At 42.9% G+C, this 19016-nt stretch overlaps 1 protein-coding gene across 3 annotated transcripts in view; it reads left to right on the top strand.

The window, feature by feature from the left end:
- Positions 1-4293, top strand: part of LOC111655473 (axin-2-like) — a 33931-nt gene extending 29638 nt beyond the window's left edge. For all 3 annotated transcript variants that reach the window (XM_087174144.1, XM_087174143.1, XM_023406901.2), the window contains exon 11: positions 2342-4293. In XM_087174144.1, coding sequence (XP_087030270.1) covers positions 2342-2468 — 127 coding nt within the window. In that variant the 3' untranslated portion in view covers positions 2469-4293. The remainder of the gene's footprint in view (positions 1-2341) is intronic.
- Positions 4294-19016: the final 14723 nt, after the last annotated feature.

The following is a 19016-nucleotide window of genomic DNA, read 5'->3' as shown; positions in this document are numbered from 1 at the left end:
GGGGGGGGGGGGGGGGGGGGGGATTTTTTTCTCACATCTGGTACTGATTTCCACTGAAGGCAGCCTTAATAAATATGGCTTTGAAGCCTGGGCCATTTTATTTTGTGCACAAAGACCATTGCGAGGCCTCCACACTATTGCATCAGACATTTAAATCAAATGCCGCAAGCACCTTCTTCTGGTAATGACCGATAGGAGTTAACACAGCAAAAATACCTCCGGTCAGTGCAGTGTCAGATGATGAGGGAATCCCTCAACAACTTAAGGACTTGTAAGATTATTTAAAATATAATGGCCAGTCAGTTTAAAGAAAATTTAAATCAGGAGCCCTATCGTCCAGGAAGTCCAGGCTCGCTTTATCAAGTAACTGTTCCAGTACTGCGTAGGTTGTATGCCACTGAAAAGACATAAAGCCTGCATGCCCATGACATCAACATTAGGTTACAGCCACATCTGCTTGTTAGGCAAGAGAGAGAAGGCGGCCTGCAAACAAGTCATTGCACCCCTGCTATCCCATAACTCTTCAGTGAGCAAGAGAGGAGGAGGTGGATGAAGCGTCTGGCTTCAATGGCAGCAGAATGTGTGGAGTTGGTTAATTTGGACATGGCAGCGGTACAGCGGAGAACAGTATGCCGTGGCTCTGCCAGATGATATTGGTGCCAGATGTTGCGAAGAGAGAAAAATCCTGCCACATAAAACATGTTCCAATGGAAAGACTCCCTCGGTCTCTCTCTGTCTCAGTCTCTGAAACAAAGTGATGACTTTGAACTATTTGTGAGTGAAAATGTAGCATTTTGAGAAAAAAAATCCAGCCAGTTAAACTGAGATGGGTAATGGGTTTATTTGTTTTTTTTTTATTAATGAAGATAAAATAGCTAAATCCTGCAGAGCAAAGCTTAGACAGCAGAGGAGAAGTTTGCTGAAATGCCATATCATTAAACAAAGCCATCACTCCTCTGTCACATCCCTGCACACTTGAGTAGAAAAGTCTTGCTGCCTCCTTCTTCGTTTGTGTGTAATTACATTCAACATGGAAAATAAAACAGTGTATATACATTTTTGTATGCCCCTCCTTTGTTTGAATGACTCAAAGCTGAGCGATAAAACAGAGCTTTTTTTCCCCTTTTTTGTATTCTGAACGCAGGCACACATGGGCAAAATGAGGCATTTTTCCATTACAAAGCTTATCATTAAATCCCCTCCCGCTGATCTTTTGCTGGGTTTAAAGTAGAGAGGAGAAATCATTAGGAGCTCCAGGAGACTTCACAGTCACTGGGACCAAGCTAACCCTGGCAGTTATCTCTGCTTGAGAGAAGAAGAAGGGGCTAGCTAGGTGACCCGTGACCTCCAGGAGACTGTCTAAGCCCCCCCCCCCTCCCAGGGTAAAGCCCCTTGGGCTCGGCCCGCATACAACCTATCACACCCAGTCACCAAGCCAGGGAAGGCCTACACTCCGCATTTGCTTTCTTCTCTTCCTTCTCCCTCTTTTTCCCCTCTGTTCTCGGCTGGTGATTGGAAAGCTGCCCACAGTGTGCGTGTGTCTGTGATGGCGAGTGTGTGTGAGAGAGAAACATGCAGCGTGTGTGTTTATGCGTGAGTAGCAGAGTGTGGTCTTGCAGTCACAGGCAGACTCTGAGGCACCTGAAATGTCAACCTTTGTGACAGAAAGGCCCTTCATTTGACAGCCAGCCCAATTAGAAGCCATGGAGACATAGACGGGGGGGGGCACTATTGAAGAGAGAGAGAGCAGGGGGCGGGGGCTTAAGACAGCCTCTAATTAACCCTTCAACTTTAATAAGACCTTGCAGGACAGATAGGCATCTGTAGAATGGCCAGCAGTCAAGATGAACAAGTGGATGAGGAGACAAGCACACATGGATGAACACACACACACACACACACACACACGTACACGCACACACATATACACACACACAGGCTGTTTCTAGCAGCTTGAATTATCACAGGGAGTGTTTAAACGGAGGGTTCAGCTCTGTTTGTGCAGCGGTGTGATGTGGAGTCAGGCTCTGCCTTTGAAGTGTGCAGGGATGGCATTGAAGGCTATGACTAAGTTGTTTTGAGCAGGATCCATTTCTGGCTCTCAGAGTGTGTGTGTTTGTGTTTGATTTGGACTAAAGGGAGTTGTGCGCAAGCATGTATATGGAAGTAGTTGTGTAGGTGCCTCAAAGCAGTTTTAAAACACGATGAAATATATCAGATGCACTCCTGTTGCCACTCTGTCAGGTTTCGTTTGAGTTCATTTTTTGTTTTGTTTTTACCACCTACACCTACGCTCAACAATTTCTAATCACAGACATTTCTCTCTGTTTTCCCTCCTCAGGTACTACTTCAAGAAGGCAAGTGATGAGTTCGAGTGTGGCGCTGTGTTCGAGGAGGTGTGGGAAGATGCCACCGTGTTGCCCATGTATGAGGGCAAGGTCCTGGGCAAGGTGGAAAGGATGGACTAAAAGCCACTTTGTTGCCAGCCAAACAATGCCCTTCCCTGCCCAACCAAAAGCTAAACTGTCCCTAAAAAACTTGAGCAAGAGACTCTATGTAATTAACAAAAAAACACTCTGGACTCCTTTGTTGTTTTGTTTTTTTCTATTTCTTAATATTAAGCTAAACAGAGTTAATATATCCAGCACAAGAGGAGTGATTGAAGGAAGACGAGCCAATGAAGTATACCGAATCCAGTGGAGGTGCCGCCCCTCCCTGACTTTCTCAACCAATCAGCCTTAGAAACACAAGGGAATGACATGACAGACTTTTAAAGGCCAATGCAAGGAGGATGATGGTGATGGTGATGATGATGATGATCAAGAGGAGGACCCCGCCTCTTCTTGAATATAACCACTGAAGATGACTGTTTTGTCGTGATGTGATGAGAGACTGATGGTGCATTCGGCACATCGGCTTCCCGGCCGAGTGCAGCGGACTAGCAGGCGCTGAAGATGCAGTGCCACCAACCTGCTCTTAACGTTACACTCCAACATCGTTACAAAAACGTCTGTACGTGTGCATATACATACATGCATATATGTATATATACATGTATTATATATATAGATGCTTTTTGTCATGAGTTGAAAGTTTTTATTAAGTATTTATTGAAAAAAACAACCCACTCCTTTCCCTGTTCTCCCTTCCCAAGTCTTCTTAAACCTGTGTTCCTCCCTCTCCCTATTTCCAGCCAATGGGCAAGCTGCTTTGAATGTTGGGAGAATACTGTGGTGATATTGTTTAGTGTTTGTTATTGTTTGTTTTTACTTTACACAAAAGGATGTGACACTAGCCTAGCACCTCCCATAGCCTTGTAGCCCCGTCTGACCCAAAATAACAACCTTAGCAGTGGTCTTGTCCGAGGCGCACTCCCTCCACTATCCTTATGGGCAATCCCAGTCTTAAATGCTGCTGATAGTTTGTAATGTTAAGTTTGTCACACTAGCGTTTCCATTCCCTCGTTCTCTCCCCCCTCCCTCTCCTTTTCCCCTTCTCTCAGTCCGGCGACAGAGCTCAATCTTTTATGTTGTGCCTTTGTTTGTAAACCAGGCATTGCACGGGGGGGGGGTAGTTGCAGATACACACAGAGGAGACCTGGAGCACAAGTTGTACCATCTAATAATGGCAGTGTTTACAGCCCGCACACCAAAATAACTTGTGCTAACAAGAACCAGTTTGGGTCATTGAGAACGACTTCTCAAGGAAGTCAGCTAGCGTGTCAAAAAACACAAAAAAGGAAGAAAAAAAAAAAAGTGAACATTGAAGAATTATGGCTCCGATATCCTTTGAATGTTGTTACAGTAACATCGTATATAGCAGAGTTCCTGTATACATTGTAATTATGCATTCTGAAGTATGGATACTGACACATGTGATGCACACATAGAGTACACACACACACACACACACACGCACACACACACACACACACACAAACAATACACACATCAAACACACTATCGCTGGTGTTTTATGAGTACAGCACCTGTGCCTACATGGATGCCATACCATGTGCTACCCTGTTTCAGGGTTTTAATATATATCCCTTGATTCTCAGAAGGGTTTTATGTTGAAAAGATATTTTTATGCTTTTAATAATATCCTGTAATCATGTTTTTTTTGTTTTGTTTTTGTTTTTACACCACGGCCTTTTTGTTTTGTTTCATTCTATCTAAACTGTAAATTATACATTATATAAAGAGTTTCATTTAAAGATTTACATGGACCTATAATTATTGTAATTATTGAGAGATGTAGCCTTTATTAAAGTTTTATATTTTTCAAATGAAAGCTGCTGTGCCTGGAATCGTCTTTGATGATACAAAGATACTTAGACCACTTGTGTCAACATGATATGTTTTCATATAATGGCCAGTTTATACTGCACAACAAACTTCCTAGTATTAGTAAGAGATTATTTTTCTATGACAATAATGAACTGAAGAGTTCATAAAGTCTGAGACACCTAGGCATGTATAAACACATTATTTTAGATATGAGCGTTCTTGTAGTTCAAATCTAGAAAAGCTAAATTCATGGCTTACCTGCAGTATTATTTAGCCAGTCAAGTGTTTCACGTCAAGCCTCACAGTGTCCTGGTGAACTACTGGTTTAAGATGTGTACCATATACAGTAATTACACTGTATGATTCTTTGTTGCTACACAAAAAGGCCATCAAAAAATAATGGTAATAATATCATGCTTGGCTCTGGGATAACATTCCTTTTAAATGAATACTATGAAAGTCAGATGAGCAAGTGTATTGCCAGTTAAAACCCACTATAGGATGTCAGTATCAGCTGCTCAGCCTCGAGCACGTAACACACTAAACGGTAGGAAATATTGGACAGTGGAAATTACACCACACCATGCTATAGTCAGATGATTTATACTGAAAATGACAGAATTTGCAAAGCAGGAAACCTCTTCTTAAATACTGTCAAGAATTATTCTTGACAGTTACCTGCCTCCTCTATGACCTTCATGTCTTTATCAGTAATGAAGAATGTAAAATGTGGTTCCTGACGTCACCATTAAACAAGTACAGTAGTGTAGTGCTGTGATCACACCACAGTGCAGATTGATGATAGAGAGGTGACTCTTTATTTTTAAAATTATCAATAAAATGAACTAATTATTATATCCATTACTGCCATTAAGTTTCAAAAACAGCTGGAGTGAAAAACTGAAAAAAAAAAAGTCCAGGTTAAATTCAATGCGAGCTGTTAATTCACGGTGTAAACAGAAATCACTTAAAGCTTGCAACCTTTTGATGCATTACAGCCCCTCGGTGGTTAAACATGCAGGTTCTGTATTCAACACTTAAATGGGAGACATTAAGCATGGAAATGGGGGCATGGGCTAATTGGTCCTATTAAAGAGCAATGAGGACCAGCACTCTACTCTCTGACAGTCAACACAAACATTAATGAAGCACCCTGCATTCCCCATCAGAGGGCCTAGCCATGTTTGCCTCAATTATCTGGCTTTATTTCAGCAGTGGGGGGAAAAATCATTTAATACCAGGAAATAATTCAGTGGTGGGAAAGCGCGATGCTCTCTGCTGCATGCAGGCTCACTCACTTGTACGGCTCAGTTCAAACTGTTGACTTAAAAAGAGACTTGCAATTGGCAAAAAGCAGAGGTAGCCACGTAACAAAGATAACAACAGTCATTACTGACAAGCTTTCACTTCCCACAAAATGATTTTCTCATTTCTTTCTCCCCTGATAGCTGTTCCTGGCAATATGGCAAAAAAGGAAGAAGAACAGACAAGCTGCCAATGCCTGTCACATCTATGAGATACTGTAGCTTTTTCCTCTTTCTTAAAGCACATATATATTCATCCTCCTTTTTTGACATAAAAAATATTTCTGCAGCAAAACTGTTTGTATTTTTAACACCACAATTAGCAGATGAATTTCCGAGCGTCTTTTCATCAAAGGCACAGAGTGGTGAAACTTCAATATGCAATCAATGCATTACATACTCCCCAAACCTTAAAATCAATTCCTTCATGGTCTTAACTTCACAATGAGGAGGGTTTAATCAGGCTGAACCAGCTAGTTTCTGCTGAACTCTTTGGAACGGGGCAGGTGTAACCCTCCACCCTTCTGCCGCTGCCCCCCCCCCCCCCCCCCCAACTCTATTTTTACAGCCTCTTGGGGCACTGGCTTTGAAGGGAAACCTATCCAGGAAAATTGCTTGCATTTTTCCCCAGCAAAGCGTTGATAGATGGACATTGACTGTCGCATTCCCTCTCCTGCACATCAGGAGCCCGCCCTCACCCCTCCACCCCCCGTCTTCCCTCAGCCTTTTCTGTGGCATTCCAGTCCTAATAGGTGCTTTGTTGAAGTGCATCGCAGGTTACATGTAGGCTCTGAAGTTCCTGTTTTCACGGAAACTTAACTTCCCATTTGGCGCTTTTGGCTCTTTAAACTTAAATTTTAATTTGAAGCACACAATTCTTTCACAGCGCCTTTTCATCAATGGAGAGCATTTCTATGGTGTAACTTTGATTTCATTGGCAGCGTACGCTTTTCTTTCCCACCACTGCGTATGCCTTATATGTCCCATATCCCACTACCTTCATCCCTGTCTTTTCTCCAAACAGTGGCATTCATTTCTCCTTGTATTGTGGTAATTGGCATAGCATGGTTGAGGCTATTGTAAACATGGCTGTGTGAGACTGGTATAAAGAGGCACCAGTCACTCCCCAGGCTAAGCTAGTGTGCGAGGCAGGCAGGGGCTGCTGCCTATTGTGCTGGTGAAGCCTTTGTAGATTTGCAGCGGGCCCCTTTTAATCGCCTTCTCATACACTGCCTGTCGACTCGCTTTGCATATTTAATTGCCAGGTAAAATCATTTTGTCGACAATCCGTTTAATTATTTGATTGTACAGTAACCGTAAAGAGTGAGCGAAGGGAAGAGGAAGGGATAAAGGGGGATAGAGAGAAGGAGAGAGACAGAGAGAGAGCAGCAGGCAGCGGAGAAAGAAAGAGGTCTGTTGCCAGAATAGACATCAAAGCTGTGCCTTGATGTTGATGTTGAATGGGCATTAATGGTTTCTGAAGGCAAGAGATTGCACAGGAAAAAAAAAAGAAGGAGAGAAAAGAAAAAAAATAAATAAACCCTCCTTTTTCTCTGACAATCCCGCCAGCAATCTCAGTAAATGCATAAACATTGGAACCCGGTGCCAGATAGAGGGGTTGAACAGAGACAAGGAAAGTGAGAATGAGGAAAGCTAGTTGGACTGTTCACTTTCATTTCCTGTAATGACCGAAGGGTGAGTAATGGAGAAGATGGGTCAAACAGACTGACTGGTAGCTGGCAGTGATTAGGAGGCCAATGCCATGTTAAACCTTTAGGTTAAAAGACCAGAATATTCGGATCAGTGTCATCATAAGTCACAAGCGCCTCAAAGTACAATACACGAGGTTGTGCCTCATCCTCACGACTAAAACTGTTGGTTTGCTGAGCAAGTATTGTGCAGAATTCTACCCAAATATCGGATGGATGCTAATTGAGGTTACAATGACTTCTAAACGCAATCAGTTATTCAAAGCATGTTGCAAAGTCCATGCTTGATTTAGCATAGCATCTCGTAATGCTAATCAAATCATACAAACCAGGGACAGCGCTGACTTAAGTGATCCAGTTTTATTAAGACAGTTTGACAGTTGTAGGATACCTAAACCTGCATTAGCTGATTCCTTTTGGCAATTTGGAGGCAGGATAACAAGCTGTAAACGCAACACTGACATATCACCACCTTATAAAGTTGATATACTGCACCCCAATGCCTATTTATAACTGCAGACTCAAGTGGGTGGAAGGAAGTGCCACATAGCCCTAATCATTCTTTCTGTCTTTTTGGCCGACATAAAAATTTCAAGCGCATGTTGTCTCTGCTTTGCCATATACCTCTTTCATGACACTCTTTCATCCTCAGCCCCTTCTGTCCCTCCCTCTGCTACACTTGAGGAGAGCAGGCATCACACATCACACACATGATACTGACAGAAGTAGTCAGGGTACAGTAGAAGACTTTATAAAGAAAACAACAGGTGTGGATGTTCTGACGGACATACGCTGATGGCTTGTGCCTTGAGAGGTGAACCACTCACATCCCGCAGAAAATGATCATCATTACTCGCTGCTGTCGCTGGGGCAAACAAAGTTGTTGCACTAGAGTTTGAGAGAGTTTGCACTACGAATGGTGTTTTATAAAATCCAATGCTCAAATGGATTTTTTTATTTGATTTTTTTTTTAGAATCTAACTTTATTAATTAAACTATGCAGAGATAGAATTTCAACCTAAAGAAACTGAACTGAACTGAAATTTATACAGTGGAGATGATCTGTTAACATGCACATGTATCAGTAGATAGAAAACACACAAAGTGCAATATGAGAATATTTTCTCCACATGACGGAAGGATACTGGATATAATTCTGCATTTTCATTCTTGAAGCGAACCCCAAACAGCGGATGCTGTCCTCTCTCCTGTCACCAAACACTTGAATGTTGTCTCGTTTTTCATGATGTGTGCGGTGGGGCTTGGCATTTGCGTGTGAACAGTCCAAGCTAGGGGTTTTAACTACAGCTTACCTCTGAAACTCATCCAAAACCACCTTGATCCTCTTTTCGGCTGGCACTGCTGGAGATCCCTCCTTCTCTCTCTCTCTTTCTCTGCCTCTCTCTCTCTCTCCTCCAGTCTGGCTGTCTGTCTCTCTCACCCACTCTCCCCTTCTCTTGTGTTGTCAAGTTTACTTATCTTTCCAGCTTCCCTGAACTATCTTGTTTCTCTGTCATTCTGCTGTGAGGGTGATGTGTATGTGGGTGTGAGGGTGTTGAGGGGGTATCTGCTATCTGGAGGGAATATCTAGATTCAACATAACCTTGACTAGCATGATGTATGCCTGTTGAGCAAGTACATAACTCTGCTTCTTTTACTGACTTTACCCGAAAGAAATTTGGCATTCTGAGATGATGTGCTCAAGATATGAGGATAAAAATAGATAGATGGATGAATGGAGGGATGAATGGATGGATACATAGATAGATAGATAGATAGATAGATAGATAGATAGATAGATAGATAGATAGATAGATAGATAGATAGATAGATAATTGTGGATATTTCATGATGTATGACTGATAGATTGATAGCCAAATGATACCTGGATACTGACAATACGTTCTAACAGAAAGTGATGACGTAGATGAAATAGACAGCTAGCATATTTGTTCAGGATGCTGTTTTGCATGCTATGGCGCTAGTTAGCATCCAATTCTCTCCTATTTTCACAAAATGTATATAGACTATACTTCACCAACACAGCTGGAACACCTACAATGTCTGACACCTTTGTCCATGCACTGTTTTTTTCATTATCATTTAAAGTTCCCATTTTTTACACTTTTCCTGTGTTGATTTGAAGTGTTGATCCATTAGAAGATTTATTTCTGGTTTTAAGAACCAAAAACCATCTCAGTGTAGTTTTACATCTCCTCTCTCAGGCTTCTCTCTGGAGCTCTAGTAACAACAGTTCGATGAGCCAATCAGAGGAGAGGAGGCTCTGAGCCTCACCTCTGATTGGCTGACTGTTTTCTGAGTGATTGAATAAAAATATAGCAGATTGCAGGTAAACACTCAGAAACCAAATCCTGCATGGTTGGATGATGGGTCCAGGTGGGCGGGGCTTGGGTCATGGCTGAGAGAGGTGACTGCTTTGTTGTTACATCACAAAGTTACAGAAGTCCTGACGGCTGGTTTTAAGGCTCAGTTTCTGAATACAGGCTGTGTGCATTTCTCTGTGGACTGAGGCTTTGATACTTTCACAGTATTAATATAGAACCTAGACCTGCTTTATAATCAAACAACGCATGAAAATCTGCCTTTATACAATATGGGACACATCATAAAGGATGGGGAAACCCGCCACCGCAGTTACCTAAATCTTCTCCCTTGTGCTTGGGAACAAATGTTTGATGGGAACAAAAGTTTACAGGGTTGTGTTCTCTAATGTTCTCCAGAGCGGAGCACTTCTACATTCCAACTGGTTACTGCCAAATCGCATCATTAGCATAAAGTTGCCTGGACTTCTTCTGATGTCACTTTGACCTTCTCGCTGCTTTCGGTCTGAATGTACAGTGAGTGATAATCCATTATGGAAGTGCCTCAGTTGTCATCGTGTGCTCTGTAACTCCCCCCATTGAATCTGGAACTTCAGGGGGGAGACTGAACCCCCTGTCTCTATTTAAAGACAGTCTTTTGCAGCTTCAGAAAGCTCTGAAAAGAGCTAGCAAGTGGACCTTGAGTTTATTTTATTTTTTCCATCCCGGTCAAAAATGAACTTTCCCGCTCAAATTATGAGCAGATTTCTTGAGAAACTGCTGATAACGCTGATTATCTCATGACTAGAAGTTCAGTGCTGCAATGATCAGACACTGCCCATAAGAACTCAAAGGACAAAAAGCATATAGTAGCATTCTGGCCCCTCTCTGCTCTGATTTAAAAGCACTCTTTTTGGACAACTTTTGTTCATTTATTTTGGGCGCATCCATCCGTCTCTTTTCCTCTCTCTCTTCCTCTGCCAACTCTGTGTCAGCGGTGGATAAGCATTGTCTATTTTGTCTAACTACCCCCTGTCGGGTCTCAAACCACCCCCAGGGGAAGCCTGTGTTCTTTGGGCAAGATAGAGCTTTGGGCCCAAACCACTGTCAACAAGGGGAACAATTTGGCTGGCAAGGGCCATATTTACAGATCGGTGAACCACAGCTCCATTTAGCAGTCTTCTTTCGTCAGTAAACACCACAGGACGGTATCTTTCTCAGATCTCGAGAGGAGAAACAGAGATAGAATTATGCCATGCAGCCCAAAGTTGGTCTATGCTGACCACCACTCGGACCGCCATTGTTTAGAACCTCAGAAAGGCCAAATGATCCGATAACACCAGTTTGTCATGGCACGCAATTTTGTCCACATTCCTCAGTGACCCATTGGAATGCGGTCCCTCGAGAGGCTTCGCCTGTGGCCTCAGTTTGGAGGGTGTGTGGTGTATTTTGAATCCATCAGACTCCTGTCTTTTCTTGTACCATCCTGAATATTGGGAGCGGCGTTTCTAAAAATACAGCGATTAAGGCGTTGTCTTTATTTTCACATGAACGCTTCAACCAAACTCCCTCCGGGCCATACACATACACAAAGTATGTTAATGTGTCAAGATATGGCAACCTTGAGTCTTGTTAACACGTCGGCCCACATTACACTGCGGGCAGCTTGGTATGCAAACAGAGAGCTGGTTTGGAGTTTGGGGTCAGAAAAGGCTTTGAAGCTAAACATACTCCTGTCATAAAGTTATATCTGGGACAGATGAGACCAATAAACCAGCGCCACACTCAAGCCCTGCAAGTCCAGTCATCAGTTGGTGGCATGGACAAAAAAACTGAAATCCACCACAGATAAAGGCTGCCTCTGGCATTCTGGTCGCCTTTTTGGTTGGTTTGGTTGCTCAACAGGCCCTTTTAAAAATATTATTGTGTTATCAGTAGTGCAAAAGACAACATGGATCAGGTGAAAGCACAATTCTCAGCCAGGTGCCAAGAAGAAGAAGACATTCAAATACAGGAATATATTTTTGCTCTTAATCTTGTCCTTCTTTCGTTGAGTGTGGATTATCGTATTATCACTTCAGTTTAGCTCCACTCAACCCGTATCGCAAAAGTGCACGATGAAATTGTTACATTATTGCTCTCTGTGTGCACATGTATACGGACACGTTCTGAATCTATCGATAAATAGCACGGTACGAACGAAGCAGTGTCACATTTTCACGTACACGAGATGTGTTCCAAGCTGATTCAAAAAGCAGTTCATGCTCCAAGACCCCGACATGAACCACAAACAACCTGCACCAGCGACCAGACATTGTCATCCATACATGTCTCCCTTGGGTGTGGCTGCCACTGACAATATTGAACTGAGCTCTTTTTTTAGAAACTGGGGAATTTCTCCACGCTTTTATCCTAAGACAGCCATAGTGCTTCAGTGTTGTGCCTCACACATACCTTCAGGTCCGCAGTCCATTCCCCAGACGGCTGTGGGAAAAGTGGTGAGGCCACTCTGGGTTTGGAGGCCTCCCAGGAACCACGGGGATAAAAACTAGCCTCTGTCATGTGATGCGGTCACATGACTCTCGCAGAACTGGAGTCCTATAAAGAGGAGAGGCAAAGAGGGAACGGAGGATTTTCATCAACTTAGTCAATATAATGATATATGAACAGTGTGCATATGTATTATATCTTATTTCATGATCCCATAAAGCCACAGTCTTCTATCTCCTCTCTTTTGCCCTGCAACTAAGATGGAAACCAGATCAGCATTTAGTGGCTAAAATGATCTAAACCTTCTCTTTATTTTTTTTTTCTCATTGAATTTCACCATCCAAAACAAGTTAAACCACACCAAGAGTTTACACATGCCTAAATGAACCTCTGAAAACCACCTGGGCTGTGGCTGCATGAGCCCTCAAGCACGACTGTTTCCCATCGCAGACGCTCTGCCTGGCAAAGCTCGGGGCTTAGCCACCATTGTTTACTCTTTACCCACAGAGCCCAGCACCTGTTAGAGATTGAGCTGTACACAACCCAGCTGCAAGCCATTTTCATCTAACACCCAAGAAGATAACCATCCCTGTAGCATAAACGATTAGGCTAATCAGCCATGATGATGGGAAGGGACTAAGTTGGATGAGGAGGTAGAAAGTTGTGAGCGCAAAAGGAATCTGCTCGCCCCCGCGACAAGCTAATGGACGACCGCACAACTCAGTCATCTCTTAATGAAGACTGTAGTGGCGCTGTCTTTCCTTGTTTGTGTTCCTCATCTCACATGCCACTTACTGATGGGCCAACATGGCCCCCCTGGCACGACAAGAGGCCACTATTGTGAGGAAATGGCTTTGCAGTCTGCAGGAGCCCACAGCAGTTCTGTCTGTTTTTTTTCTGCTGCCTCCCTGTCGCCAGCTTGTCCCTCTTCTCCTCTGCTTTTCACACACAGGCAATTAAGTCAGTTTCCCAACGCTGTGATCCTCTCTAACATTCTTTGTTCTTGTTTTTTTTTTTTTTTTTTGTTGTTTTCTTGTTCCTTAGGTTTTCTCCCTCTCTCCCTCTGTCTTGCGGGTTTGTTTCTCGGGTGAGGAGGTTGAGGCTGGGGGCGGAACAGAGAGTAGAAGAGAAACGAGGGGGTGGGGGGTGTGGAGGGAGGAGGGGGGGTACATTTGCAGCTTTATGACTAACCACATGTGTTTCTGGGTCTTTGTATTTACATGTTTCTCATGGAAAAGAGGGTGGTGGAGGAGGATGACGGGAGAAAAAAGACAGGCATATGGTTCTTGTTTGTTGAGTTAAATTCAGAGCTGGACTGTTTGTTTCCTGTGACGAGCAGAGGGAAATACGTTCTTGTAATCATCTTCAAATTTGACTCCTCCCCAGGCAGTGGCGAGGCTTCTCCTTGAAATCAGATATTTACATTAATATATTTTGTTTTCATCTACACAACTACTGTACATAAAACAACTACTTTCTCTTGTTTAAAGCAGAGAAGTTGTCGTTTTGGTTCTCTGAAAGACATTAACTTCATTTGATTACGTTTGGTTGTAAAGTGAATATAGTTGCTTACTATAAAGTAATAAACTCTCCCTCTTTTACATTCTCTGTCTCTCTCTGGCCGAGGCTCAAAGGTGCACACTCCCCTGCTGTAACTCTTTCACTCTGTACGCCTTGGGCACCTCAACTGCTGGCACTGGTTTCACCATTATAAAGCATTCATGAGAACCAAAACCAGGTACTTTGCCCCCCCCCCCCGTCTCTGAGGTGTGCCAGCGCCAACCCACATGAGTCGATGGTTGTCCAATTGCCTCGTAGGGGTGGCAGTGGGGAGTGGGGGGATTTCATTCTGCTTCGCACACCTTTGGCTTGTAATCTGCTCAAGACCAGACTTTACATACACTGGGGGAAATATTATCATCTGAGATCCTTGTAATTTCCGCAGATTGTGGGAAGTAAAGGTTGTGTGTGAATTTATTGATCCTGTGGGCCTGGTTTTATAATGAAGGAAAACTACACCCTTAGATACTCTTACACTGTAAAACATCATTAATCAGGGATCCCAGGTGTTATTTTGTGAGGCAACGTTTTTTTTAGTGTACCCACTTTCCCTTCAACTACTGTACTATACTGCAGTACTTCTGTTAATGCTTCAAGTTTCAAGAACAAAACCAAACCTCTTGGTTAAAATGTAACTTCTCATGGGGCTGTTTTGAATTGTTGTTTCAAACATCTCTACTTCTCTATCGGTTGATTTCTCCCTGTGTGATTATTAAACATCAAAGTACAAATCACCAGGTCAGAAAAGCACTTGAGGCCCTGACAGCAAATGATTTTACTGCAGATGGTTTTGATGTCTGAAAAGCTTTCAGTTATCCAAGTCACTAAATGAAGTACAAACGTGCACAACGGGATGTTATGTCATGGTTTTTGACTCAAGGAAAAAAAGTCCATCAGTGTGGTGGAGGATTTGAAAACAAAACGTGGTGGTTCATTTACTGTGTTCAGACTCTCCCAGTTGTTCTGTGGAAAATTACTGATTAGCTTGTCCTGACATGTCAGGTTGCACCTGTCCTTGTTGACAGTGTCACTAAAGACTGATCAAAAGAGAGCTAGCTACAAGCCATGTATTTCACCGTGTGAAATGAAGCATAAGCCCAAAACTTTGCTCTATCATAAACATTTTGCATTGAACTGGCAGCCCTCCACACAATAACAGTGTTTCTGTCACAATGACTCCCTCACTCCTGTTATTTCCTTGCTGCTGCTCTGTCCCTTTGTTCAGCCACATTACAATTTCACCATTAGCTCTGTCGCTCAATAGTAATACCAACTCACTTCTACTTGTTCTTGCATCTATGTTGCTTAAATTGAGGCTAACCAACTTTTGCTGAACAGCAACAACTACAATTGCCACCCACCCTGGTTTTCCTATGATTGTTCTCCTTTTTCAGCAACTGTCCCGGAAAATATACAAAAGAATATTAAAAAGATAAAAATAATATTCTTTCCCGCGACACGAATTATCCCAGTTTTTTCGAAAGTGCACTTCTAATTTAGAATTTCATAGTTTCAAATAAAACCTAATTTATTTCTACTAGTTTTCCTTTATGTCCGGTCATGTGTCTGTAAACATACGAAAAAGTGCCCACTTTGCCTCATTACCTAGCTAGTGGCACCCATCCACATCCGAGCCCCCGACCGACCTGACAGCCGAGTGGGTGATGCGTACCAGGTGGGCGTAGATGCCCTGAGCATCTAGGTTCCGGTTCGACTGCCCCCCGAGTGTCCCTGGACCAGAGAGGAAAGGAAACGTGTCTTCACGTGAGGTCAAAGACTGAAAATATCAGAACCCACAGCAGCTGCGTGCTAAAGTGTAGCTGCTAGCAGTTAGCTTTAGTTAGCTTTACGCTGACCGAGTGACTACAGGGAAAGGTCGTCCCTCGGCAGGGGTGATGACTCAGGCGACAGCAACAGTCATTCAGTGAGTTACCCAACCCGTGAATATGTTCCACTAATGTTAGGTTTGACAAAATCTTCACACATCATGGAAACAGAGTGGTGGCAGCTAGGTTGCAGCGTAGCTCTAAACAACAGCAACATGCCTGCACCATATGTAAGCTGTTACCCTCTCCTCTCATTGAAAAGTCATCCATCTGAATGTGCTTGCCTGAGTGTCTGCATCTGGGTCCTCCATCCTGTGCTCCGTACTAGAACTGAGATAATTACAGTATTTCTATGATGACTTAGGCCTTTGTAGAAGCAACAGTTTTAATAACCACTAAATGTGCAATGGTTCTGACATAGCTTTTTTTCTCTAATAGTGAAATGGCATGAAACAGATGTGCAATTTTCAACATGAGATAATTTCCCCTTTCTCATTTTCACACATTCCACAAATCATTACAAACATCATACTTGTGATCTGAGCTCACAAATGTATCTACAATTTGCATTCACCAGTCATTTCTGAAACATGATGCTGCCACAGTTTTTATATGATTATTCGGTTTTGGGCGTCTAGCCAGGCTAAACACGTAGCCTGCAGAGCTGGAGGAACGTGAGCTACAACCAAGAACCACTAATAACAGTGATAGCAGATGAACACATCTCATGTTAATAGATGTGGTACCTACAGTTGTGAATAATATGGATCTTGAACTTCCCACAGATAATATTTGGAATTAGAAAATACAAAAATCACCAAAGAAAGCAACCAGGGCACACAGGAATAAGAGTACAGTTCTCAGTGAGTTCTTGAGAATTTCTTGAGTCGTGTTTACTATTTTTTGTAATTTCCTAGCAGCTGCTTCTGGAAAGTAACCATCTGCTCCAGGTCTCACGATCACGTAATGTAGAGATGAGGTTTATGGTCAGGGAGGGAACTGGGAAAGTCTTTTCTGTTGTATCTGCTGAATGAATAGGTTACATTTACTACTATAGTCTTGTTTATTACTCTTTGGTGTTTGTTTATTGTGTTTGGACAGTAAAATATAATTTTGCCAACTGTAGTGGCCTGACAAATATTTCGGTGCATCTTATTAATATTCACTTGCAACTGCATTTAAAAAGCTTCCCATAACAACTTGCCAGTGCAGAGGACAATATTGTGCAGGTTTCAGATTTCAGCTCTGACACACAAGCTAATTTCTGCAATATGTAATATTCAATAAGTTTGTTTAAGATGTTTGCTCACATGATATTTGATATTTATTGTTTAAGGGACTCCAATTAGTGGGACATTATAAAACAACAGAGCTATAAAGACATGTCGAAACTCAGCCAAACATCAAAGAGACATGTTCATTCAAAACAGTTGAGCACTAAATGAGTCACAGACATCTTTCAGGAAGGATGGCCTGTGGTTTGTCAAAATGGGACACTGAAAAGGCAAACAGATTATTTATTCATGTGTTGATTTGGTACTTGTTTTTGTCCCTCTTGTCACACTTCCATTTCAAATGTCAAAGGACCTCATTTGGGCTGTGTCAAAATACACCACGTGGAGACAGAGAAGACGCTGTCACAGCTGATGTGGATAGAGACGGCATTTTCAGAAGATCCAAGTGGCTCTAGCTTTAACTGTAAACTCCTTGGAATCACCTCATGAATATGGACCACGTTGAGAAAAGAAAGGGGATTCATTTTCCTGATCCCGTCCTCCATCTGGGAGTGTTGGGAGTGAATCAGAGCACGTATACAGGGAGCGTAGGTGGGAGGTCATGTGTGATGGCGGACGAGTGCGAGCCAGGAAAGAGAAAGAGAAAGATAGTCAATATTGCTTTATTTTCCGGGGTGTAGGCTGATGTAAACAAACGCGGAGCTTATGCAAGCTTTTGATCTTGTGAACCGTGAAATCTTCTTGGTAAAAACAGGAAAATTAGGCCTCACTGCAGGGAGGGAGGAGGGGCAGAGCAGGCAAAGGCTCATGGGAAAAGATATTTAGTCTGAGATCGGGAGTTCCAAGCTATTAAATGAACTTCCCCCTTCTGACTTAATTTGATACAGCTTAACACTGTTTCCCCCAAATGTTTAACCCTGAGGAACTCATAAGGATTGGTATTGGTGGAATTATTGTTCCCTCATCAAAGTGGCAGAGTTGTAATCGAGCCCTTTGTAGTTTAATTGTCTTTATTCAATGGCAGGTCCTCATGGCAAAACACCATTCAGCTGGGGCATACTGTGGATAACAAGGCACCAATAACTAGACGATTAGTTCATTTTCACTATAAATGGGGCTCATAATGATAGATACGGAAATCTGTGCTGAGGCACTGCTCTTTTCATGTGACGATCCAATTGAGCAAGCTGATTTTCATCAGACGGCCACATTCCCAGCCCCAATTTTGTTGACACTGCAATAGCAGCTCGCGGGGATGGGGGCGGCACAGGGCAGTTGGGAGATAAAAGGGGATGGGGGGCTACTTGAGAGAAAGAAAAGCAGGAGTCAGTTGCTTTGCCCATGAGCTGCACTTTTAATTTTTTTTTTCCCCGTCACGTAGCTCCCTGGTAGGATGTGTGAGTTTGGTACAGAGGTGAGCAAGCTTCCCTCCCTCCCCCCTGGAAAGCTTGTGCCCAAGAGCTATCCATTTGAACTTCAATGAGAGGCAGCCTTCTTGTGAGGACTTGAAACAGGCATCTTTGGGAGGCTGTTAGAAGTGCCTGGGCATGCCTTCTTTACCTGATGTGATGTGAAGCTCACTTTTGTTTGATGATTCCATACATAGATACAAACTGGTATCCTTGGCTGGAAAAGAGTGAGAAAAGGAGCAGAGAGGGGAAGGGAGGATGGAAAAGGGACAAGATTGACATTATAGCTGCGCTACACCTGTTACAGAGCGTGTTTTTGAGGAGCCGAGAGAGGAAGGCAAACAAGATTTAAAGGACAGACTTTGATTTTTTTCAAGTCTGTCTTAAAGTGTGACTCACATGACACACCACTATGTACGCATAAGAGTTATTGGTGGCAGTGATTAGTCCTTCTTTCCATACTGGCTTTCAGGCAATCCTTTTCTACAGTGACATGGGACAAAAGTTTAACAAAAGCTAATATGTGGCTGTAGCAGTCTGACTTGGACAAATCCAGGGGGTATCACTGTCCTCTTGAGTGTAGTTAATTGCAACAAAACTACATCCAACTATGAGTAAAATGCCTTTGCTGTAGTTGAGCACGGAAAGACTGAGGTGGAAGTGATATGTCTCCTTACATCTCAGAACGGCGATCTGTCCCATAAAGGATCTATGGCCTGTGTGCATTCATTTTGTTACTTACTGCCCTCTTGTGGTCGCAGTAAGCTATTGTCTCTGGAAGCTAGCCGCCCAGTCAAGCAGAGGGGGGAGCAGCGTTTTTTGGATGTTTGCACATGTACATTGTGGATGATCCTGGGATCTTAAACAGGTGAC

The sequence above is a fragment of the Seriola lalandi genome, unplaced genomic scaffold (genome assembly GCF_002814215.2).
Source record: "Seriola lalandi dorsalis isolate HSWRI2012SDOR001 ecotype SW California unplaced genomic scaffold, Sedor1 jcf7180002054318, whole genome shotgun sequence".
NCBI classification, from domain to species: domain Eukaryota; kingdom Metazoa; phylum Chordata; class Actinopteri; order Carangiformes; family Carangidae; genus Seriola; species Seriola lalandi.
Note: the sequence above shows the minus strand (reverse complement) of the source record. Positions and strands in the feature narration are given on the sequence as shown.